This window comes from Lineus longissimus, chromosome 4, assembly GCF_910592395.1.
Source record: "Lineus longissimus chromosome 4, tnLinLong1.2, whole genome shotgun sequence".
In the NCBI taxonomy this organism is placed as follows: domain Eukaryota; kingdom Metazoa; phylum Nemertea; class Pilidiophora; order Heteronemertea; family Lineidae; genus Lineus; species Lineus longissimus.
This window is the reverse complement of record NC_088311.1, coordinates 25,121,997-25,149,307: the sequence shown is the minus strand read 5'-3', so window position 1 is coordinate 25,149,307 and position 27,311 is coordinate 25,121,997. Positions and strand designations below refer to the sequence as shown.

The following is a 27,311-nucleotide window of genomic DNA, read 5'->3' as shown; positions in this document are numbered from 1 at the left end:
GCACCACCACTTTGGCTAGAACATAAAATCCTAAACCAATTAGAACTATTATTGATTGTACCACTAGTCCAAGCGTAATTGATATATTTGGTTCCAACTTCTCAATAAGCCCGCTCCAGTTGTTGAAAGGTTTAATGAAGGCTTACACTGTTGCCTGTCTCAGCAAAGGACCACGTGTACTCCTCATTTCTGGCTCCATCTCGTCTCATTATGACCACATCCTCCCAACGATTACCCACAAGGAAACTCAAAGACGGCAGACCACCATTGCTTCCTTATAGCTAATTAGTTTCTGGTAATGCACCTGGAAATGGCCAATCTAGAAACTTCAAAGATGGAATAATTGTGTACATTGTTTGTTAATGAGAATGGAATGGATGGAAGACAAGGCTCTGGGTATTTTTTTGCCAGGGGCTGTGGTGTGCTTGTTGCTTTATGGGAAGGTTAGTTTATAATTGTCCTTGTGATAAGAAGGATGGGTTGTTGTTCAAGAGAGTTATTCATGACGTGGTGATGCAGATTCTAGTAAGAACTTGGAATGCAGCCTTCCCCTCCTATGATGATTGATGTTCGAACCCACAATGAGTCCGACACCGTACCAGTATATCACCGCAGTCTACAGAATCATTCGGAGTCAGCGAATCATTGAAAGTCTTGCGTCAGTTGATGTGTAAATCTTGTAGTAACGTTGATATTCGAGGACAAACTGACATGGTAAATATTGCTGTACATCACAGATTGCATTGATGGCTGTGGCAATATGTTGCTTACTTGTGAGACAATAGGTGTCAGTCAATTAGTGAGGGTTCATGTGATAAGTTAACCAGGTGGAGACCACCAGCTCAGAGTGACAGAGCAAACGAGTGCTGTAAATAAGATGCGACTCGTGATCATGAACGCTTATGGCAAAAACCGCTCATTTGCGGTGCTTGGTCATACTCCTGTTGGACTTGAATGTAAAATGTAACATATGAGAAATGAATGATAAAAAGCTGCCATACTGACATCATCATGTTTATTACTCCCCTCTGTATTATCCCCAGGGCGTTACCGCAATCATTAATTGGTTCGGATATGATTCGATCAATAATTGATTACAACCACTGTTTAGGGCATAGTATTGTTTAACTTGGTCAGATCAGTGACCTCAGTAAATAGAGCATAGAGAATTGACACTAGGTAACATAGTGCCTTTTGTTAGTTGCATTTGATGAAGGAGTGCATAGTCATAAAATCCAGTAGTCTTGCCATGTAGGTGTTGTTTTTTTCTTCATAAAAACACCATTATTGATGTTTTAAGTGGGTTCATTTGCAAAAACAAATGATATTTCTGAAATAATGCTCATAAAATATTTAAAAACATTCTCGTATTCTATGTTTTAGCTCGATATGACCTTTCTGCCACAGCTCACGTGGAGAGGATATCAAAGGCAACGTTTTGAAGAGTGGGTGTAGGATAGGCTTCACCAGTAGCTTTTAGCTAGCTTGTTTCAGTATCAATGTCACTCGTAGGCCAAGTTAGTTTCCGCAGGTTAGACAATGGGATTATGTAAAACTTTCATTATTTGAACTCTTTGTTTTTGCTGAACTTGTCAGTAAACAAAAGTTTTTGACTTTATTGTTTCTATTGATTATCACTTGGTTTAGTTCAACCCCGAGGCGACAGAAACGTTTATGAAGGAGAATGCTTCCGTTTGTACAAACGATAAAGGCGCCATTATAACCGTTTTATTCATGATCAATGTTTTTGTAATGCAGCATGTGGCCGATCTCTTTCGTAATCTACAGGAAGGATCACAGGAGTATCCCGCATCTCACTGCGAGATCTCGTGATATTCGGGTGGTCGATCGGTCCGTTCAGCAGACGTAGCTATTCCCATAGGACGAGGCTGAGAGTGTCGTGGAAAGTGAGAGTAGTGTGTATCAATGATACATTAATTCTATCTCCTCTTCGCCCTGGAGCAGTTTCCGAGGGCGATAGATTCTCGATATCTGTATTGATTATCAATCACCATTTAAATGTCACCGCTTACTCGAGGCGAGACAGTCATTTAGCGAGAAATGGCGTGTTCAGAGAGACACTTTACCAAATGTTGTGATAAAGATGATAATAAAAACTCATGAAATATTGACAATTTATTACCACTTTGATCTACTGAAATACGTTAGGTTTTCACCCCGAAGCAATCGTTGTTGTGTGTCACGTGACAAAAAAGGATTGGAAACATTGCTCAAGTAACATTTACTCATTGATTGCCGGTTATCAGTCTTCCATTTACCCCCCCCCCCCCCTCCCCCGATACTTGTTTTTCAAATCGAGGCATAGGGCAGGGTTAGGTCTACCATATCACTATCAGTAGCTCCCTCACTCTTAAGGAAACTGCTTGCCTAAATAACAAATTGATCAGGGAGGACATCGCACTGTAGATGATTGGCAGGTGTTACATGGTACTGATTGCTGCAGCAATAACATTACATATGGTCTGACAAGGTCTTGGCCTACTTGTTAGAAGTGTCAATAGAGCATCAACTAGGACAATTAGTGGAGCAATCAGCGGTAAATGTCTGCGCGATTATGTCACTGAGGTCTTTAAAGCCCTTTATTTACAGAAAACAAACGGTTTTGGTTTGTGGCGTTGTGTAACCTAAAGCTCCAATGACACAATGCCACTGATGATGGCAAAACAAAAGTTTGTTTTTCGGTTCATAAAATGAATTAAATTGAATACAGAATTTTCATGATCTCTATGACATAAGTGGCAATTCAAAGCTGTGAAAAGTAGTTTCTGCATGTCAGTTCTAACATCAAACTGTTGTGCGAGAGACTGCATTTCATGAGGTGTGTTTTCAAAATCAGCAACATTTGATACAGTGCACGCACCTCAATTCTTCCATTATCTCCACATAAACCATCATATAACGGCCGTTAATACTACTAATGTATTCATACGGCAGACACGGTATCGATCACGACTAAAAAAGCAATAAAATTCAAATTATGGATGATCCATTGACGTGTTATACATAATGAGTAATTATCATATTAATGACTTCTTTCATGGTTTGGTGATTGATCGATAGAACTGAATCAGGGAACGTGGAACTGACGTCCAGTGTGGTGCATCACAAGGTCACAAACGAACACAGCCTGAAGCAGTTTGTGGACAACCCAGCCTTCCGCCTTATCACACTAATATCACTGCACCAGGAGTATGATCACAGTATTGTTCCCACAGTAATCTGGTAATCGACGGGATGGATCAGCAGGATAACACAACCATGACGATACATTACGTCACGTGATCTGAGTGGGGCAGACGACAATGTGATCCAGATATCAATGATCCTCGCATGGTCGTCTATTGCTAGGCTTAGTGGAAGTACCCCATTTACTCATGTTCCATTTGCGCCCCATTAGTTTGAGCTCATCATGTCAGCATGGACATTGGATTATCTTTGCGAAATTAAAAATTCTGGTTTATTTCTGTCGAATAAGGTGATCAGTCTCTGTTATGTGTGTCTGACATGTCCGACTGAGGAAATCAAAACCAATATTTTGATTGATTCTTATTACACGGAAGCTGCTGAATGTGAATATATTACCATTTGGCCGCGTCATGGGAGTTTCCATTCTGAGATCATTAAGTTCATGATTTTATTGGCCCTGCAGTGCATCAACCATCTTGCTTTATGCTAAAAGATTAAATTTCATTGACGAGCTAATTGAAATTGTTGCAGTTAAGCCACGGTTTACACTTAAAGCTTGTACCGCATCAATAAAACGTTCAAACAAGACTTGGAGTCTTCTTCGATCTCATCAAACATAGCGTTGGCCCAACAAGTCGTCTTTGCTTACTGACTGGCGGCATGTTCTATTGGGTTACATCTTCAAGATGGGAAACTCTCCTCAGCATCTCGGTTCTGTATGAACTATGTCAATGATTTGCGTCACATGGCAAAGGAGTTGCATTCACGACTGAGAACATCGGCATCGATTTCTTGGTGCCTCTTTGGGTTAATTTTCACTTTAAGATGCGCGCTGTGAAAACACTACATGCAGTTTGGTGGAAATTGGGCCCGGGTATGTATCTGTCACCAAGAAAAGAAATCTGCCGAATGTGATGTTACGATCTGGTCATGACATGAAGTATATCGTTGATTGGCATAATCACCTTGAAGGCTCGATGCTACACACGCAGACTTATCGACAATCAACACTTTGGTTTTTTTATCCGGAAATACAATTGTCAGACTGACACAGTTAGACAATATGGGGAATGGTATCACTGTTGTACAATCAGTTGGCGGAGTCAAATTACAGTAGATAGTTGAGGTTACCTTACAATTATGATGGTGTGTTACGCCATGCTACTGTTCACAGGTGATTAATCAGCCTATTGAGAGAAGCGTCACCTGCTTTCACTGATACCTCAGGCATGATCAGATGAAATCGACAATCCAGCGAGGAAATACCACCACTTTCTCTGACACTTTCAGGATAAAGTAACATCCATAACCAAGGTGACCACATACTTCTTTCCTCGACTACAATCCCCATTTGAGAATATCCCGCAATACTGCCATGTTGTAGGAAGTGTTCTTTCTATTCCTACAATAAAATCAGATTTGCATTTGAGAATACCCCGCAATACTGCCATGTGATTTTGCTCCTTCACGGTATCAAACATCCTGCAGCATTGCCTCAAAGCATTCAAACCAACTACATTAAATTAATAAATTTCTATTCGGCAATTTCCGGATTGCATTCTTGAAATTGCTCAGCGCTGTCACTTATCACGGTCGTTGTGCTGAAACTAGCAATTTAGTGGAAATATCAACTCAGCATGAGGGAACTTTTTCATCAGAAAATGTCATAATCAAAGGAAATTGGGTAACAGCATTGGATTTATTGAGCTCTCCTTTTTTATCAGGATTTATAAGCATTATTAAATTCAATAACATTCATGCTACTGTCACTAGTAGGAGGCTTTTCCCAACTTCTTAACGGTTTCTTAAACATTTTCCTGATCTATCCGACTTCGACATTGTCCAACTTTTCCCTAATGCTCGGATTTCTGGAATAACTGAAAAATGCTAGGGCTTCCCAAAATAGGGTATTAAAGATCAACGGCCTATGATGAATGGGTTTATTGAGGTGTGAACCAAACACTCGGAGTGACCCTAAATATAAATACTAAATAGCTCACTCAGGGAAAAGTCTGACAATGTCGGAGGTTTGTCGGATAAATCTGGAAAAGGTTGGAGAAACCGTTTAGAAGTCGGAAACAGCCTCCTACTATGAGTGTGTTTGCCGTAACCATTCTGGTTACCCAGCCCCTAGTACTGCACATTCTAATCATAGTCTTTCTACCCCAGAGCCCCGACAACCTAACATACTTGAAACATGTTTAAAGTGTCCAAGACCATCAGTAACAGCACAGAGAAATGATTGTTACCGTCCACGACAGTTCCTTCCAGATCTATCTTAAGTTTACCAAAGCTATTGGTGACTGAAGTAAAAGATTTCGAATTCTTATCATAATTCCGTCTGGTATTTCCATGACATGCCTCACGGCAAAATGATTGATGACATGTCACTTCATCCCGCCTATTTCTGTTTGGTTGCTGAATACTAATGTCTGTGCAGTATGGATTTGAAAGGACAAATATTGAACGAGCTTTGCTACATCTTGCGTACGTACTAGAAATCTCAAGTATCTTTGATGACAGAGGCAAACCTGTCTTGGATTGATTTACAGTGTTAATAATCACAATTTTGTGATTACTCGTTCAAATTTAGTTTCTTGGACTACCATTGGTGATGTTGTAGCTTCAAAATTGACAAATTCTGATCAGAACTTGTAAGCGCATATCAAATGAAGGAGGTGCACCAGCTTTCTCTTAAGTTACAGAGCTTATGTGTTGAGGGCCACCCATGCATAGAGTGCAGACAGCTCATGGTAGACAGCTTTTTGACCGATTCATTTCTGACATATCCACGAACCACCCTCAGAGCTCTGTACTTACTATACACTCTTCATTAAACAACTAAATATTGCTGCAGGTTTTTTGAAACGCCAATGAAATTTGTTGCTAGTATGAATGTCGTTAGTAATCAGCTTCTTTTATCAAATAAAATACCAATGGCAACCATTGGGATGACCTTGACCTCCACAACTCCCCCAGCAGTGATCAACAGTCTAATTCACAGCACAACATGTTTCATTATTCATAGAACAGTCCCAAGCTGTTTCTCGCCTCATCATCGCAGCTCAAACGCCTCATATCTTCTCCCAATATGACAAGGCTGTCCCCATCATGTATGAATGTCTTACTATCTCGATTGCCTGCACAGCGTGAGTGAGCGTGGGTGAGCGTGGCGAGACATTCCAATGAGTTCTTTTGGCCCGCAGTGACTGATGCAATGTCAATGGCGTTGTTTTCCTTTTCCCTTCATCTACAGTTGGCATTGTTCTGCTGCTGAATCCAAGTCTCATAATCTATCTCCAAGTCCGGAATGGTACAACGCATGTGGAATGGTGACAGAAGGCTTTGCAACAAGTGGTTTGCTGTTTAAAAAGTGCATTGTTACCTTGCACAGCTTGAGTGTGCGCGATGATCCATTCCAACGAACAGTAAATCATCCGGCATATCATTCGGCTAACTGCTATGCGTAGCCTGGTGTGAATAACGCTCACCATGCATCATCTCGTTGGTGTTTTGTGTACAATCCCACTTATCAGATCAATTCAAATTCAGCGTCCTATCCCGAACCTTAAACTTAAAAAGTCTGATATGGCTGTGTGACAATGGATTGATTAATTTGCTTTAAAGTGTTGCTCTCAGGCATCAGACTCCACTCGCGTTGATTACAGAAAACCAAATTAAGAGACAGATATCAATCGGAGTTGACTTGCTTATGGCATCTTGGCAGGTGTGTCTTGCTTTGGATTCACTCACCAATTCTACCTTAGCAAATTGCAAGGGTCCTTTCTCGAGTATGGATGGGCACATGTTCTCATCCTTCCACAGTAGGCCTTTGTATCGTTCTTAAGATGCACTCAATCAAAAATGTTCGTCAATGAGTGTATTTTAGAATAGATCCAGGGAAAAGTCGGACAATGTCGGACTTTTGTCGGGTAAATCAGGAAAAAGTTTCAGAAACCGGTAAGAAGTCTGAAAAAGCATCCTACTAAGTGATCTGAGGTGACTGGTACGTGTGCATCTCAATTCGATTCAAAATGCAGAAGAAGAAGAAAATGATCTGATGTAACTACGCATGAGTGCGGAGTCAGATATTCTGATGGCTATTACATCTTTGACTGTAATAAATAGGGTAACTCCTGTTTCCACCTTTGTAACGTTCGTGCGACATGATTCCACTGAAGGGGATATTGGACATTTCTAGCTGACTGGATGGCTCCAGCCTTTGATGGAACCGGAGAGATTTCATGCCTCAGTGCCAGCGTCTGATGGCCAGCGATAGTTAACCTGGCACAAGTAATTTGGACAAAATCCTATAAGAGTGTGGCTTCTTGCCTTAAGCAACTCTGTCATTTTCGGGTCAGAATGGTCTTTATTTCTAAGAGCAGGACTGATTTCAGGCAGGAAGACTAAAAGGAAAACGCCGTGGCTTTTTAATTGGAGTTAGAAAGGTTTTGTCAGAGTCACACTCAGGAAAGAAAGCCGAATATATAATCGACAAGTGGTAAGTGTCAGATACAGTTTTGTGATGAAGTCATTCACAGTAGCTTTACGATACCTGCCAAGTAACTTAAAAACATGAACCATTCTTTGTGTAGCTTTCTTTAAGTTGATAAACCTCGAAGTAACTGATAGCTTTTCTGACTTCATTCAGTAACGAGTCAGTCATACGATACAATGAGAAGTAAAAAGATGCAGACTCCACAAAGAGATTGCCATGTAAAGAAATGGCGATGAAAGAAAATCTCCTACGACTCTTCTTCTGTCAAAGGAACGATCGTCGATATGAAGACTGGATGTCTTTTAACCTTACCTAGACATTTCCTCATGCTGTAATCAAGGTGATGTCCCGCTGCTGTCTCATTGATGTGTTGGCCGTATCGATCGACAGCCAATGATATTTACTCGTTAAGTCGTCCTAGATCCGTACGTTATTAATTGCCCATCAATTCATGCGATCGATCTGGAGACCAGGCGATTTTCGCAATACTTTATCGCCGCATGGCAAGTTACCGAACGATACGTTCGTATAGTATCCTACTTAATGCTTTCCCTGATAAGGCGATGGCTCAATCCATCAATGTTGGATGTGACCCCTGACCTTAAGACTTCAGGAGCGTCTGCTAAATGCTAAAGAAATCAATTACATGATTGAAGTAAAGCTGGCGCTATTTAAGAAAGGAAAGGAAATGTTGATTTATTTCACATCTGTGTGTGGCAGAGATTAATAGAAGTATGTCGTGCTTGAGGAACAAAATCTATATTTGATGATGCTCAAAATGTGGTTGGAGGTACTTCTAGAAATATGGTTGAATCTTGTAATTCTATAACAAGAATAAACTGTGAGCTGCAGATGTTGTAGAGGAGTGAGATCCAGCAGCAGCAAGCACTCCTTCGTGATAGTCATGTACATTATCATGACCCAGTGCCGGTAGTCTCACTGTACGGAGGGTCCAAGTATAGTAAGCTTGAGGTTTGGTGCAGTACGGTCCTTTGGGGGCTTTGCCGTTAAGGCAAATTGGCCAGTTGGTCTAGAGCTGTGTACTCAGTACTCTAAACTAAAAGGAAAACACCAGGCTATTATTTTCTTGAGTGAATAGGTTAATGTTTATTATGAAAAAACACTCTGCTATAACTTATGATGAACTACTTCCTTGTTAATTACATTTACCGTTTATTTATTTACGCCCGTTATGCTTGTGCAGTGTTTGATTAGGGAATATGGTATAATGTCTATCAATACATTTGTTATGATTGTTTGTAAAGCTCTCTCGACTGTTAGGATTGGAAGTCTAGTCAATGTTGCTGTCATGACAGCTAAGTCAATAAATTGATTGTTTGCCTGACTCCACCTATTATCATACCAATTATAGGCAGTTTCTAATCTCTTGATGATGAAATAGTTTACCAATTAGTATAATCTTTGGTAGTACTTTGTAACAAACGTTAGTTTTTTTTATTGAAATTCACTTGACGTCTCATGCAAAAAGTGATAATTGAGGTGATGTCACTGGCCTGAGGGTAATAATTAAACACTGGTTGGTATAACAGATACGAAGTACATGAAGTAGTGAATGTTAAAAAAGTGACTTAGTCGCCGTCGCCCCCTTAAACTTCATGATCTGATACGAGAGTCGATCATGCACCAGATTTAATCAAGCCGTCCATTCACTGACAGTCCATACGCCATCTTCCAATACTTCCCCAAGTACACTCTACCTCCGCCACCCACGCCCTCGCAATGCCGTCATTATCGGCAAATTTCCCATATCCTAGCAACGATACGGTAGTGTCGAGCGGGGCCTCATGGCTGTGAAATCTCGTCAGTACTGCTGTCAGTTTGCTTGGTACGATATGTCCCTTGTGGGGACAGAGTTGGTGCTAATCAGAATTGTCTGATTATAGTGACATTGTCGATGAAAACGATACATGTGTGTTTGACCTATCAAAACATGTCATCCATTTATCGCCGTCCTCGGTCACTATTTGGTCAGAAATTGTGTGAGTGGGTGATGTCAGTTTAACTTGGTGAGATATGTCCGCTGGTATTAATCAGATCTTCCAATGACAGTGACACTGACAGTGAAAGTGATAAAGTGTGTGTTCGACATCGAAACATCTTATCAAAGTTTTTCATTGACCGTGGCCACTATTTGGCCAAAAATTGTGTCCATGCATGGTGTCAGCCGTGTATTCTGTTCAGTCAAGATTCCAGTGCCAATGATCTATGCACTTGAGTTTGGTGATCTTGGTTTTGCCAGCAACCCATTCACAGCATTAGGGCATGTTGTAGCACTTGTACTGGATCCTTAATTCAAAATCACATGACAATTTCCCTTTGGCGATTCGTTAATGAAGCATGTACTCATCACTGATTAGGAGATGTTTGGATGTGACAGTCCTCAACTGCCTAATAGACTAAGTACATGTAGTATCATTTGCACATTCATAATCTTTCGTGACATGCTGGCTGTGCGTGTGTCATACCTTGGTCTTGGTGGAATGTTGGACGAATAACAGCTCTGGAGGGTAACCACACTGGTCATCTTCCACCAAGTATCTTCAGTAGTCCTCAAAGTCCGGTTCTTGTGATGGCTCCTGTCTTTATTTGGGTTGATTCCCGTTGCCTCTCACCCATCAGAAGTGTTCTTGTTTCATCTCCCCAGTCAACCTCTCCATGAACCATGATGGTCTCGTATATCTGGTGCCACTAGGTTATTCGTCCAAATGACAATTTACTGACCAAATAACCCGAGTCATGCCAGTCTACTACATTTGCCTTTATCAGCAAAAAAATCACTTTTATGATCAAATCCTGGCTGTTTATAGACATAACATTACTTTTTCACCGAGCCTAATACGTGTTTTTGATTCTCAGCACGGTCGTCCTGCCGACGTCATTCGTTGTCCTGACATGTCTGAGCATGCTGATCTCGCCCGACGTGCTCCTAATGGCTGCCGACGTCATTCGTTGTCCTGACATGTCTGAGCAGGCTGATCTCGCCCGACGTGCTCCTAATGGCTGCCGACGTCATTCGTTGTCCTGACATGTCTGAGCAGGCTGATCTCGCCCGACGTGTTCCTAATGGCTGCCGACGTCATTCGTTGTCCTGACATGTCTGAGCATGCTGATCTCGCCCGACGCGCTCCTGATGGATAGTCTTAATTGCAATTAACTTTTCTCGTTCTTTAACTGGGTAAAATGTTTGAGTATGCCATGTTGCATGTTAGCAGCAGAGGATACATCGATGCTGCTGTGGTATGGGAACGAATACAATTTCCAGAAGTTCGTCGTTGATGACGACTTTTTTACGTTTTCAACGTTATTTTACGTTACTTTTCGAGGATTTGGTGAGGAGAGGAGGTGGCTTCTCCTCACTCCACCAGTAGGCCTCCCTTGAGTCCAGCATACTTGACGTGTGTCTGCTGGTAGAGATAGTCATCTACTTCAAAATCTTGTCTTGGAGCATCGAGAACCATCTTTCCTATCAGACATCCAACCTGTTATGATGTAAGTCAATGATCAAGGTGCAGTTCTTATTCACGAAGCAAAGACAAGATGATGGTGTAGTTTTAATGGGCGGGGCCGTTAGAATCGTCCGGCAATTCTTTATGCAATCTGCAAACTGAAACAACGAAATACATATAAGGTCAATGTCTGGTTTGAAATATCATCACTGACAGTTATTGATGATGGTTTTCTTTGAATAAATCCTGACTTCCCTAGACGGACATTTGGATAATGCTGGATGTGATAGTATCATCATACACATATGATATATTATGTGGATCATTCTATTTGGTAATACTAGGTTCAAGTTGTCAGAACATGAATCATTCGTCTGACAGTTTGTTGATGTGATTGGTGATCAGATTGGGCCCAATGGACACATCGAGATATGGAAACTGCCGCGAAATATCATTTCAATGTCACGGCACATAAGTTGAGACAAAAACTCTGTTGTTGAGCATGGGTGTTACCTTGTTTTGAGCTTTGCCATGACACACCATTGTTGATATTTGATGCGAATGGCGATCAAAACAGGCCCAGTGAACTCCTGGTTGAATAGAAGCAGCCGCAGCATATCTGCTTGACTCACTTTTCTGATTGAAATTTTGCTTTTCGTGTTTAACGTTCACCTTGAAAAAAGATCCCAGCAGTGTCCCATCCTGAAAAAGTGCAAATAACATTCAGTTAATTTTAATTCCCCTTACACATCCCTTTTCAATTATGCATGGTTACCATGGCAAATCTTGATGACGTCTGCTCGCGCTGTAGATGTCAAAGACTCCTTCAAGTCCTCAACAAGAAACAGCATCAAAGAAAAGATTAAAATTTGATGACATTCCTTGTCGAAATTGAATTAGATTTTCTATCGCGACGCAATCGTCATCTTTAGCATGTGACATGAAATTACAGCAGACCGTAGCTTTATCTTCCAAGATATTTTTTCGTGACAATGGAATGATTGCATGGCGAGTAATGTTATCATGGATCCTGTGCTGGATCTCAGATTAACCTTGATGACAATTAACGACTTTTTCCATCTTGGAGTCAGGTCAGTTTCTTGAAAGCCGTTTTCTGCATCACCCTGTACACAATCCACCATCTCTGATAAGCTGCTTTTTCCAATTCTAAGGCTTCTCTGCATCAGATTCAAACCCTCATATCTCAACAAAACATGAAACCAAATCATGCCTATCTCGAGAAATCTTGCGATTAGCAGGTATCCGTGGTAACACCGTGTTGGAATTTCGAGTGATTTCACGCATATCCTTCTCTCACGTCATCGAGGGTTTATTGCTACTGTCAATGGTCCTTGGGTATCCCACTTGAGGGGGCTGATGATATTTGCGTTAACCCCTTCATGCCCACATTACACATCTGGCTCTGACTGATCTCAACTGGTCCCGCTTTGTGAGAGGTCAATGATTGATACATTGCCTTTTGCGAGTGATCAACTAGTACATACACAAGTAGAAGGATTTTCCCGACTTCTTAACGTCGGTTTCTTTGACATAAAATGTCGGATAAATCAGGAAAAAGTTAGAGGAGCGTTAAGAAGTCGGAATAGCCCCCAACTGGTATTACCGCCACTTGGTGAGAGGGCAAATACAACTTATACCATTTGCAAGTGATCCACTAACTGATCACGTCCCACACACGCTGCCGTCTTGTATGGCTAAAGTTTCATGGGCAAGATGCAATCAGCTCCATCATCGACTGCTTGCCATTCACGCAGAGAAACATGAAATTACGCCTCCGTTCGCTTGAACGAACATCCTCAGCTACGCCCACTGGTCTGGGACTTTTCTTTTCTTTGCATCACGTTCATCATAGGGTTCATTTCAATCAGTATCAGTTAGGGATTTTGACAAGAAGATGTGCATGGAATTCTATCCGAGTCCGCCAGTTTGGCAGGTTGACTGCTTTGGTGTTGTGATGCTGTGTTACGTGTGCCAACTTGTCCCTTTTATTCACACTAATCATTTCTGTTCTGCCTGTTCTCTATCCTTCAATGGAAGTTTAGACCTTTTCTTTCCAGTCCTAGCAATCATCGGTCTAATGAAAAATGCATACGATTGTCTATTTTCGTCTCGGCATAAATGAAACATGGGAGATAAATTGGGTAATTTGCAGTATAACAGATCATTAAGCACCTGATGATTAGGAACAAGGGTGATGATTACATCTATGACTAGGAAGAGTGTGAGATGTTTTTCCTGACCCAGCGATGCCGTATGAGCATTCTTCTTTGGTGCAAATACGACATGGTAACACTTTTATATGAAATTATCGGTTTTCTTTATTGTTCTTAAGACAATTTTTAGGGCTGGTGAGAATTCTTTAAAAAGCTTATGGATGCGGTTAACGATTGTCTTTGGGCATGAATAAAAGGTAACACGATGTTACATTGTACTGAGCAGCGTAGAATCCCCGAACTCATTTATAGAACATAGTTTGGATGAAAATTGCATTGGTCACTTTGACAGTGAAACCAGCTAACCGTAAAAGTAACAGTACGTAAAAGTTCCAGCCATGAATTCTACCCAATGCTTATGGTCTGCTAAGCAAAAATATTTTTTCTTTGTTTTCCATCCATCATCTGAGCACACATTAATGTTGGCATAACTCCACAGACTCCACGTGGTTACTGTTAGACGATGCGTGCCAGGCAATGCAATATCATCCGAGATCGTCTGCAATGCTTCCTTTACCAATTGTATTCCTTCCGCGGGGAATTGCGCCATAATTTCTCCATTTCCTTATCATATTGTTTGACAAATTGAAAGCCGAATGAACCACACCGGGAATTGGAATATGATGCGTATCTCTGCCGATAATTGGCTTGAGATGTTGATGACTTTAACAAGCTTATGCAAAATCGTATCATAATCTGGTGCAAAAAGGATTTTTTTATTTGCCGGTGATTACTTTTTCTCTTAAATGCCAGAGTTCTTGTAATATGTTTCACTTTGTTGTCCATAAGTCTTCCACTTCCATGTTACAAACAATCAGCCGAATACAAAGTTGCTGGGCCTATCGCACTGCTATAGGAACAGTGATATCCAATAGCGACGAAGAGAAAATTCTGAATAGAAGGGGATCCTGTCTTCACGACACCAGGTTTCAGCCAGCAGTGCTCAGGACTGCCAAAAATGCATGGAAATTGATTTTTCGAGATTCAATTATGATACGAGATATCTGTGGAATTTTCACTGCTGTCAGTAACGATCATTCGTTCGCTGCCAATTTGTGAAATAAATGTCAATTATGCTGATTATAATCAAGTTTATCTGGCAAATAATGATGAGGTGTCAAAGCTATTGCGTTTCATTAGTCAAGGTTCTTCATTTTTCGTATGTTGAAATTTGGTTATTGAAAAAATTTCGTTCATAAATTTGTTTTGAAATAGTAAAATAATGTTCACTCCTAAACCAAACTGGAATGTTACCAACACAGATTAGAAGGAAATGATGTGGGAGAAAGGCTTTCTTTGGTGGTGGGATGATGCATTCTTAGACCACGACTCTTCCTAGCTTTTAATGCCGTTCTTTACGGCCAAAGAGATTTTTTTATATTCTTAACGTGTTACTGTTGCCAATCAACTGATTGAACCGGAGTCTGGGTAACAAACTGCAATGGAATCGGTGCTTAGCTAAATTTGATAGAAGGCAAATTTGCACAAGCAAGGCATGAGAATCAATCAAGATATTGAGTTTCAGTCGCAGGAGGGTGATCAGTGATGTTGGGCTTTACGTTTTTTTGACCCTGTTGTGGACATTGATAAATTCTGCCTATTGTTGAAGTTGACAGTGTTCCAGGAGCCAAAAGTTCATGAATTTGCTCATTTTTGCTGGAGGCTAAATTCAGCATTTCCTTTTGAAATATAATGGTTAATACATAAGAGTGAAAATGTTGGAGGGTTTTGTGTTTGCGTTGTGTCATCATTGTGAGGAGAGCATGCCATCTTGTCAAACTCAAGATGATACAAATATTCAATTGCTACAACAAAGAAAGCTCACAATCTACACAACTAACTTCAGTCCAATCTTAACTGCGCCTTGGAATTCTTGTGATCATCTGCTCATTTTGAATCAATAACAACACTAGACCAAAATCTGAACCACTCAACACTACAACACATTTCTTGTCTGCTCCACGATACGATAAACCGAGATCTTCTTTGACGATCGACGATTTGCTGTGTCGTTTTCACATCAGTGATATCTGATCAATTTCATGCCACAAGGGAACAGAGCCCAGTCACTCGTGAGGTGAAATCAATCGTACAACAAGGTACTACGTTGTAATCTGCTTAGAACTGGGCATGTTGGTCACATTTTTTCCATTTGCAATGGGCAGGGGAAAAGAGTTGGCAAAGATTCAAGCGAAGACCAGCCTTGTTTTGCAATGGTTTCTGTCATGAGTCTCTGCCGTCTGCCGTTGGAAGCATGTCTGTTTCCTCAGGTCACACCAAGCTGCTTGGCAATCATTGCTTCCTTCATCCTTGATAGAGTGCGGTGAACTGAAGACGACATCAACAATGAATGCTTCCTTCATCCTTGGTAGAGTGCGGTGAACTGAAGGCGACATCGACAATGAATGCTTCCTTCATCCTTGGTAGAGTGCGGTGAACTGAAGGCGACATCGACAATGAATTCTTCCTTCATCCTTGGTAGAGTGCGGTGAACTGAAGGCGATATCAACAGTGAATGCTTCCCTCATCCTTGGTAGAGTGCGGTGAACTGAAGACGACATCAACAATGAATTCTTCCTTCATCCTTGGTAGAGTGCGGTGAACTGAAGGCGACATCAACAATGAATGCTTCATTCATCCTTGGTAGAGTGCGGTGAACTGAAGGCGACATCGACAATGAATGCTTCCTTCATCCTTGGTAGAGTGCGGTGTACTGAAGGCGACATCAACAATGAATGCTTCATTCATCCTTGGTAGAGTGAGGTGAACTGAAGGCGACATCAACAATGAATGCTTCATTCATCCTTGGTAGAGTGAAGGCGACATCAAAAATCATTGCTTCCTTCATTCTTGGAAGAGGACGGTGAACTAAAGACAACATTGACCATCATTGCCTTCTTCATCCTTGGTAGAGGTGATAAGCTCTGTGTTTCGAAGGGTGTGGTGAACTAAAGGCAACATTGACAATCATTGTGTGTGAATACCACATCTTCTCAAGAGATGCCTTGTCAATTCAATGTCTTGCCAACCAGAAACCTTATGCCAATGACAGATTTCTTCCTTTTGGGGCTTTCCGATGTTATGTGAAGTGGATGTATGAACCACGGCGGCTGTGATGAATAAAGGTATATCAATTCCAAGTGAAACAGAGAGAAAATTTCCTATTGGGTCAGAACAGTTTATCTCCTTATACAGGCCGGCCTGGTAATGGATTTGTCTATTCGATGTCCAGCCAACCAGAAGTGTGGTGACAAGTGTAAATTACATCCTTGGGGACGATATGTCCTTGGTCTTGATGGTTCATCGACCCTGAAGGCCCATGGCACTGCCCCTGTTGGAGGGAATGATGAGGGGTGTGGGTGGACATTTAGTGATAAACCTTGCTTTTGCATAGTTTCCTGAGAAAAAGCAATTTAATCTTAACTCTAAGCTTAACTGGCTTCGTTATCCATAACTCCCTTGCGTGTTTTCCGGTGGCTAACAAAGTTTCATTGCTGAAAGCATGTGGTTACCCCATGATTACAAATCAATATGCCTACGTCACACCGCGCCAATACCTCTCACTGAGTGCCGCATTTTTTCAACCAACATCCCGTATTGATTTCGTCCTCATCCCAGGGGTTATGTATGTACAATCGCTGTATAAATATGTACATGCGACGACTCCTGGTTGCTGAATTGAGGTTGCATATTGCAATTAATAAAACGTGAGAGTTGTTGGTATCCGGTCGTTGCTAGGGATTATCAATTTCTATTGTGACATTGTTGTTTCAGTTGTCTGGTTCATCCATTAATCACCAATAAAAATGTGACGGCGTAGTTTCTGCAAATGTGTTGTGATACGATTAACCTATTCAGAACAGTTTGTGATCTGATAAAGTTTGACACAAACTACGTCATCGGTGATGGTCAAGGTTTTGACATTACTTCAACTCATTCGAGTTTGCAACACAATGTCAATAGCTAGTTGATGATATAAAAATGTCATGAAGTAACAGTTTGACCTCGTCGCAGCGCTGGTTATCCGATTCTGGCAGCCAACCACAGCAGATTCCGAGGAACCAAGTGACACTGACGTATGTGACGAACCTGTACAGGATGGCTGAGATTAAGAAGTATGGAGAACCATACTTCCACCATCCAGAGACCGAAAGCCACAGAAACCAGTGGATGGAGAATCTTTCTAAAAAAACATGAGATCAAGATATCCCGATTCGGTCATGTAGTTTTAACTCCAGAGCCAATTTTTGTGAAGCAAAGTCTGGGTTCCTCTCCGAGGTATAGGCAAAGGAGAATTAGCGGCTGGTTAGGAAAGGATAAGACGCAGTAGTTCTGAAACTTTGAGACAGCACCAACCTTAGAGTAGCTGACTTCTACGGTAGTGACCAGCACAACAAGCAATGGCTGATAAGGAAAAGATAAGATGCAGACGATATGAAACTTCTAGACAGCACCAACCTTAAAGTGCCCGACTTCTGTAGTAAAGTGACGAGCATACCGAGCAAAAAAAGGCATCAGACCACTGCTCCCAAGAGAGAGCGGCCAGTGCTCACATGGAGTGCTGGGACCATGAGGCAATTTCTTGATTAAACACTTAAGTCAATCCTTCTATTGATATTATGCATGGGATACTGGCTACAGATGTTATAAAGTAGATTAATTTGGTGTTCGACATGATATGAGGTATTGGCCTTACTCGGTCTACAGACTTTCTCATAACTGTAGAACAACTATTTGCAATTGGAATAACATTTGTCAAACCATGACAGCAATTCTTTCGTCTTGAGTTTATCCTTAAGTGATCGAGACTACATTGGTTTGTTGGGGTTCTTTTTGTTATTGTTAGAAGCAACCAAACACATCTCATACCAATTTCTTGTCACTCAAAGGAGAAGCATGCCTTTAAGAAAATCAACGTCTGACTTGTCTTTTAGGGCACATCAGGCACTTCACTTGGAGAGCATGCCATTCACTAAAGGGTCTGAGATTACTTATCCAACTAATGGCCATAGCGTTTATCATGTAACTTACTAGATTAAATTGCTTCCATGATTGCGCGCAAAGGATTGAAGAACCATCGCTAAGGAAAAGATCATCCGTGCCATGACGGGAAATGTCATGATTTGATATTCCATTTTTTCTGCAAAACATATCACCCTTTGCAACCGTCTCTCAAAATCAGGTGGACTGAGCACCTTCGCACAGTATCATTTCCTAAGAACATTGGCCACTGTACCTTGCCCTTACGGATGGTAAGCTTTTGGCAGCTTTGTTTGTGATCACCAGAAAACTATTAGAAAGTAATATCAGGGACTGCCCTAGCAAACCCTTACAGTTACATCTCAGTTTATATGCCTTTCGGTACCGCAGCAGCTGATTATTGCCTTATCACGATCTGGTCCAGAGGATTAATGACAATATTACAATGACAAAAAGCGAAATATCCATATGGGCACAATAAAACGATACGACCATGTGCATTGCATTGCATATCTCTTAACATTCATATCAAAATCAGCTCAGCCGAATTCCCCGTCGTACTCCAACATCAAGGGGACTGACCATTATGACAACAACACACATTGTGTGATTGCAGATCACACTTGAGCAGCAATGTGACCATGTCCTGAAGAGCCCTTCATCACCCAATCATGCTTATCTCAACTTAGGTGTGCTCCAGGATGAATCGCGTATGTGGCCATTTCACAATCTCTTGTCCAAGGTTATTGTCGATGAGTTGGCTAATTATCAGAAGTCTTCTTATTGATTACCCTGTTACCTCCCTGAGTTATCCTGAGGTCAGCTGGCTCAATTACCTAAGATTTAACACGTTCCACTTTCCTCAACGGTTCTGCTCACTCCTCAGGGCATCGTAGAGTTCTCAATTCTAATGCTTAGACATTTTAATGACATTCCCTCTGGAAATATGGTTATCCAACTTTCCTAGTATCCGTCATCGTTCATTGCACTCCCTGGTTGCCCTGAGGGCCACTGCTCTATCGACCCGATCTGAGGACTTAAATACTTTAGGCATTAGATAATGCCTTTGCCTCTGGCTGAATTAAGTGGTCATTCCTTTCTTCCCACGTCTCTACTAAAAGAACATCATCCATCAGCATTCCCGACCTTTAGCTGTAGGCAGTGTTGATCTGCCCCCGTTTCTAGCTAACTACCCTTTCTCATCTAATGAACGCCATTTCCACCAGCCTGCTGTTCCTTCACCTACCAAACAACCCTCATCCATCATCCAGCAGTACCATCCTGACCCATAGCTGCAGGCAGTCTTGACCCGCCTCCATTTTTAGTTGACTACCCTCTCTCTTCAGTTGAACACTATTTCCACCCGCTGTTTCTTCATCCACCGAACCTCCATCATCCACTGTCTAGCAGTATCATCCTGACCTATAGCTGTAGGCAGTTTCGACCCAGCATCTTATTCCAGTGGCCTCCCTGCCTGATTCTTCATCCATTATCCTCTCAGCCTAAGGCGCAGACATGATTCAATATCTTCTTGCTTGCAGGAAGTAACATGAGTTGCTTTTCCTCCAGCAGACCAAGCTTACCCCATAAATAATTGACTACACTCTTAGCCCTTAGCATTGCGATGTCTCCTTTCTACGAGACTGAGTCGTATTGTGAAACTTCTTGGCTGAATCTTCTCTTTTGCTTTAACATTCTGGTATTTCATCTAATAATTTTGAAATGTTCATGTCTCACTCTCGTTGTGTCTTTCAGGTGTGTCACATTATTCCAAGATAATAGAGGGAGCCGAAGATTGTGCAGTTTTTGATGAGGTAAGAACAATATTTGCAGTTAGCTATTTGTTGTGATGCAACTCTCTCAGGTTAGTTGTGACTGTGCAGGGGCAAATCATTTGAAAACATAGTGACTCTCTGTTTGATTTTTTGAGCTTTAAACACGAATAAACTATTTTGTTGTTACAACGTTTACCCATTTGTTGCCAAGACAATATACACCAAGGGCGCTCTAGGAAAAATATAGCTAAATTTTGTTTCATTAAAGAGAATTCGAAAAAAGTTAAATGATGAGTCTTGCAACAGGCGGTAGCCAATAGATAAAAACATATGCATCCTTCGTTTTGCCATTAACAACTTATCATAAATCTGTTAAAGTGTGCATGTCAGTTTATCGAATTTCCTTTCACGATGCAACCCACTATTTCTAACAAGCAGAGCCATCCGACATCAAGAATTGCTTTCCGATTGCACAAGGAGAAAAAATGCTTCCACTCCATGTTCTCATCGTGGAAACATGGGAAAGATTGTGTAGGCGTCGTGTTCCGTGAGATAACGATCTTCTTGACAGCTGCTACCTAGCCGCGGAGAAACCCGTACTATGTTACATGATTAGGAGAGATGGAGCAAATGAGTCGACAACATTGCAATTTTATACGAAAGTCGTGTAGCAAATTGATGAAATTGATTGAGGAACTGTGGCTGGGGTTGTGTTTCCTGCTGATTATGTATCCAGGTTATTGATGCAATTAGTGAAGGAAGGGAGGCAGATGTTCCGTGTAATTGCCGTGTTAAGAAGACAGTGTCTCGCTTAGTGTCCAGCAACTTTTAATTCTTGTTACAAATTGATAAAAAAGACGTATTTGCTAATTTAAAGAAGGAGGAATGGGAAATGTTCTTTAGACAAACGATGATGACGGTTCATCCTGTAATGTCAGCGTCATGTTATTCTAGTAAAAGACAGTCTCTTGATCCACGGTCCAGCTAAAGTGCGTTGTGGTTACTGAAGGAAGGATTGAGGAGTGTGCACGGCTTGAGTGGGATTCAGGTTTCTTGACGGCGTCAGGTTTATTCAACCACAACGCTATCGTATAACATGATGACAGAGGCTAAGAGAGAGGTAGCCATAATGTTGAAGGTTGGCAAAGTGGTACCAAGAGATCCCCCCCCCCCTTACTCTTTTCTGATAGTGATTGTAAAGAAGAATGATGGGACGAACTGGTTCTGCATACACTACCGAAGTCTACTGCAAAGGGTGACGATATTTGATTCTGAACCAATCCCGTGCTTTGAGACTTTTTCACCGGAGTAGTTTTCGAAGATTGATTTGATCAAAGGATATTGGCAGGTACCTTTGAAAGAGAAAGCTAATATGAAGTCAGCGTTTACTCTGCTTTGGGCATTTTCGGTTTGTTGTATGCCTATTGGGCTAGTGAATGCCCCGACTTCGTTCACGAGGCGGATGTGATTGGTTCGAAGGGGATGAGGGACGTGGACAATTTCATTGATGACACGACCCTTGGGAGAGCATGCTGCAGTAATAAGGGAGTTCCTTGCCCGTCTACACAAAAGCCACCTAACGACAAAACCTTTGAATTGCTATATCGGATATGCCAGCTTGGAATGCTTCAGACATGAAGTGGAGGAGGGTGTTCAACAGCCCCATGCAAGCAATCTAGAGTACCAATACCATTGAAGGAGCAAATTAAAGCCTTCAATGAACTGGTCGGGTTCTGTAGGAAGCTTTTTCCGCACTTCGCAGAGACTGAGGAAGACAGTGAACTGAGCACTCTATCAATTTGTCTCGATGGTTAGTATGTAAAAGTAAAAACTCCAGTTCGTGAAAAATCTCATGTTTAAATGGTTTCTCTTTTCAGACATTTGAATGGCCAGTTGCTCGCCCTATTGAAAGCGATGAAGTCGTCGACATCCAAGTTTTCAATTATAACAGATACTTGTCCAACAGGTGAGTTATTGCTTCAAGTGCTTTATCAACAGAATGACAATGATACAATGTTTGAATTTCAGTTCGGTGAGGCCAGGCTTATAAAGGAGGTGCATTGTCACTTGTCATGGTTAATGTTTCCAAAAAGACCAACAGATTGCTTCAAATCTGAATATTCTAATTGAGAATTGTTGAAGAATTGATCAGTCTTGATGATTTATATATGAAGCTGTGGCACAAGTTGAGATTTCCTCTTGACCAGACAGAGATTCCTTAATAAAAAGTTGTCAGAATGATTTTGAAACGAACAGGCCAAACACTTTCCTCCCACACAAGTTCCATTAACAGCTCCTTGAGCCTCCTTGATAGATGTCTCCATTATGGTGTGAACGATAACATCGAAACATGGGTATTACCCATGGCAGGAAGTTACGGGATTGGTGTGGCAGCGATATGTGAGATATGCAGGACAGGTTTTTTTCGAAGGGCAAAGTTGATTGGAAGTGTTATGGCTGGACGTAGTGGAAGGTGATTACCTTTCTTGGTAATAACTTTGGATGTGACTAATCTTTTGTCAGACATGTTATTTGGCTTTACTAGCTTATAACTCCCAATCATTAAGACATTGAGCCATCTCTGAGGCCTGAACATCACATTTCGACCCTGCCATCAAACTGAAAAGAAAGGTCAGAGGTCAATTATCATTGAGGGATAAACTAATTCAATTCTGACACAAATCATCAACCTCCTCTTGAAACCCGTCTGGTGCATGATAATTTACCGTCTATTAGCTCTGGTCAATCTTGCCTGACATTTCCATGGAGGCTGCTTTCCATGTAATGAACACAAAAATTCAATAAAAACTGCGCAGCTAATTTGGAAATGGTCCAAAACATATTGTCTGTTTCTTTAGCTCCGATTGGACTCTGCTTGGGTGTATTGACTTGGGCTTTTTAGTCTGTTTATGTCTGATGCTCATCCCCATCACCGGCTATGATTCTTTATATTGCACTTCAGTCGTTCTATGAACCATTTACACACATTCAGCGACCATTTCATGGGGTGCATCAGATGATGCACTGAATGCAAAGGCCGGAGCAAAGCTTTAAAGCGCAAAAGATCTTGATGATTTTCGTGGCAATGAAATGCTTTTACGAAATGATTAGTTGCCCAGGTTCTTTGAAGACATAATAGCAGGGGTGTCAAACTTCATGATTACCAAATGAATACTCCTGCTTCCATCTTTTGTTGGCTGCTAGAATCACATCAAATCAAGATATATACCTTGAGAATCATTGTGGTATTGTCACTTTCAGAATGTTACATGCACCAAGTTGTTCAGACGAGTTTTATCAACGACAGTGTCCCTAATGTGGATTGACAGATTTGTTCAACTTCACCCAGGAAATATTGACTTCACAATTTGATTGAGCCATGATGAATCGATATGGACAGATTCTGAATGGATATTATGATAACATCACGATGCAGAAGGTTACAGCGTGAGACGATTGAAGCGATAAATTGGTGGAATGTCACCAGAATCGCTGCCGGTTTGTGAATCTGAATGATAATATAGATGTTCTGCTTTGGGTTTACTCTTCTCCTCTCTGGCCTGGATGTGTATGGCCGTCTCATCTTGATATACAAGGCGCCAAGATCGCAAGTCCCTTCGTCAACTTCTGAGAGACTGTCTATTATAAGAGGAGCAGCCTCGAAGCCCAAAAAGGAACTGAAGTAACATGTGGATGAAGTTTTTTTTGCTTTTATCAATCGTATTAGTTATATGCTTGAAATGTTCTGTTTGCAAACGGTGGAGAAACTGCTCTATGTGTGTTTTTTTCTCGTAATATAATCATCTGGGACTTCTTTTTATTGTCAAAGACTTTGGGGCTCAAAATGAGCTTCTTCTACTTTCCGTTCTGTTATCTGTTGACAATGATAAAACCTGTGCAACTAGGAAAGTAAGCCTGATCGCCTTATTCTGACCACTCAGTCAAACTTAAAGAATGGGAGAGAACTGATATGATGTCTTTGAAGTATAAGTGAAGAGATCAATTTAAAGAACAGATTTTCTTCAGATGTTCTCCAAGAAAGAATGGCTTTGAGAAAATAGGACTCAGAAGAAGGAGAATTTGTATTCTTTTCTTGTGCAATCTGGCAGACATGGCGATCTTTAACGTGGATATTACTCTTAAGCCAGCACTTCTAACATGATGAATTCTGGCAGCGAGTGACTCTGTCACTTCAGATCAATCAGTTTTGATTTCAAGCAAGAAAGAGTCATTTGTTGACCAATACAGGAGTCAGATGTTGCCTGCTGTTACAGTAGCATCCAGACATGGCGATTTTGGCAGCAACAAAAATTACTCCAACAGGCCTCAAAGTTATCATATCTGTTGCAAGCTTTGGGGTTAACTTGTGGTGCAAATCAATTCATCAACTAGTACTATATTTGTGTGTCGCATGTTGCAAATTGCCTGATCAACAACCCTCAAGTCCCGTCATCCGGGCGTAATGTTTGTCTTTGATTTATCCGTCTTCTTTCACCCGGTAGAACAAGATTGATAATCTTCTTGAGGGGGCGAGAGGCAAATGATCAACGCTTATTGGCAGTTTGATGTGTGATCTTGATCGTGAATCTATGGATCAAGGGAAATGAGCAGCAATGCCTGATTGATGTGCAATCGTGTTAGGAAATCAATAGATCGATAAAGGATTGATTGGCAATGGCCTTGGTGTAGCAGAGGTTATTGGCAAACTATCATATGTGCTATTATTGATGAAATGGCCTTGATGGCAAAGATGCCACTGAAGAAATAGCTCTGACAATCATTAGCCAAATAGTTTGCTGATCTAAGATGTTTAATTTCGTAATGAAAGGTATCAAATACAAGTTATAATTGGTAATGTCCGGTGCTATTCCCCACTCAATAAGTACATCAGGATACGTGATGCCTGTTCAGTAATCATAGTGGCGATGGCCCAGACTGCATGATTAGTGACCACGAAACAGCAAGAATGAGAAGACGAAACCAGTTTATCACAAAGTCTACATTCTTAGTGATCGACAAACGACACCTTGCCTTTTATTCCATCATCTCAAAGTGTTTCTGCTCAACTCGGGTTTCTCCAAAGCTAGTCACAATCTCACCTGAGACCTGTTCAGAAGATTCAAAACATCATGGCTTGCCATGGCGTCGGTTTTATTGACTTGGTGCGACTTTGATGTTCACCAATGTATTCATCGATTTGGGAAAATGGTGACAAGTTTTTATTTCTTCGCGCATTCCTCACGATTTTCTGAGGTGATGTAATCGGTGCAGACTCTGTCCTATCCTTTTAAGTGATTGTCTCCAAACCCATCTACCCCTTTAAGACGGTAATAAACCCCTGAGACATGCGAGGCAGATGCTTGATAGAGGTTTCAAATAGAACTAATCAATGTTGCATGCCACCAGTTGATCTAATGAGTAAGGGTAGCGGGACGTAATTACAATAGATTGTGTCTGCTGCATGGTGATAACGAAATGCTTCTTCATCATGAGTGAGGGCAAACCTAATTTCTTATTCAGTGGCTTTCAAATTAATCAGTTCTCAGAGAAAGAGGGCTTAGATAAAAATTAAAAAAGTTTAAGACATGCAACAAGTGGGTACATCATTCAAAGTCAATCCAGTCATATGTCTTGTGCATCAGACAACATCTGTCTCCAACTGTTTTAAGTTAATTTCAAATCCCATTGATACTACCGAACGATAACTCATGTGACTGTCTCTTGGCATCATAGGCGATATACATGTTACCATCTTAATTTCATTTGAAGGTTTGCTACAGGTGGATGATGAAACGCACGAAATTGTACCATAAATTGACTTTTTGATTGGCTGCCTTTGTTAAGTTAGTTGTTTCCTTAAGAGGTGATACTATTATACTGAATCCAAACATCAAAGACCGCTCGCACTTTGAGGCCACTCTAGCTAATGGTTTGTCATTTAGATGCTGATGTAGAGTTATAAAGGGTAAAAAGGGTTTGTGGCAATGTGAGTTTATCTGATGGAACTTTATAATTGTCCTGTTTAACCTTTTGTGTCATTTTCCTTTTACTGTTGAGAATGCTATCATGATCAACAAGGAGATGAGCTTGAGCTGACACAAAAGGAAATGAGGTTTGTTGTTGTTGCATCTTTCGATAGGTTCAAGAACATTTGTTGAAGCTCTTGTTGTAATCAGTTGCCTTCCTGTTTTTATATTTTTCAGACTGTTGGGTACATTCAAAGTCATCCTACAGCAAATTGTGGTCACAGGTCATCTCAAGGTCACTGACTCCATCATCGACATCAACAATGTGGTCATGAAAGTAAGTCAGCCTGCACGTCGGCTTCTGTTATAAAGAGTTCATCCAAGGAATCCTCAAAGCACTGAAAGGTGCATGTGGATGACTGTTGTTTTCGTGTCTCCAGAGAGCAGCGGAAGCAGACAGATTACCACTGAAGAGTCTGGCACTGGTACCTCAACTCCATCACTTACTCATTCTTTACCTTTTCTTTGTTGAAATTTTGTTACACCAACAGTGTTATCACTCGGGAACTTTGTTCTTGACACAAGACTTTGATTGGTTATAGGCTTTAGAGATTTCAGTTGTGTATTTTGACTCGTAGTTTGTGACGTGCAATCCTAATCCTTATAATCCTGAGCAACATTCGAGGATACTGGTGACAACTCAAAAAGCTAAATATGGTTAAAGAAACTCCTTACCTTGGTCGAAGTGAACTGTTATCAGTTCACTCCATTATTGAATTGATCAAACCGCGTAAAAGGTATCGCGTCAGATTTTAATGACTTTGCTGTCTGGTGTCTGGCAATCAATATTGTTTTGATGTGGGCGTCTGCTGACTGAATACCTGATTGATGGTTGGTGAGCGTAGACAATAAACAATGCTAAAGTACAAGCCAGGATGAATTCCCCTTTTGAGAATCGTCTATAACCAATTCATCTGTTCCTGTGTTATGTGTAAACTGTTGGATAATTGCTTTTGTCCCAGCGATAGAATCACTAGTCGTAGAGAAACTACAGTTTATACGGGAAACCTGCTTTTAAACAATTTATGGCTGAGAACTGTGTTGCCAGAGAGAAAAACTGGCAAAGGCGTCAGTCATAACTTTCATCATAAGCAGATTGATTTGAACATGGTGGATTGATTGCT

At 41.1% G+C, this 27,311-nt stretch overlaps 1 protein-coding gene across 1 annotated transcript in view; it reads left to right on the top strand.

Annotated features, from left to right (window-relative positions):
* The window catches only part of LOC135487074 (otoferlin-like), a 119,196-nt gene that overhangs the window by 26,736 nt on the left and 65,149 nt on the right, over positions 1-27,311 (top strand). Inside the window, exons 2-4 of the mRNA XM_064770410.1 lie at positions 20,142-20,200; positions 22,039-22,127; positions 26,365-26,464. Coding sequence (XP_064626480.1) covers positions 20,142-20,200; positions 22,039-22,127; positions 26,365-26,464 — 248 coding nt within the window. The remainder of the gene's footprint in view (positions 1-20,141; positions 20,201-22,038; positions 22,128-26,364; positions 26,465-27,311) is intronic.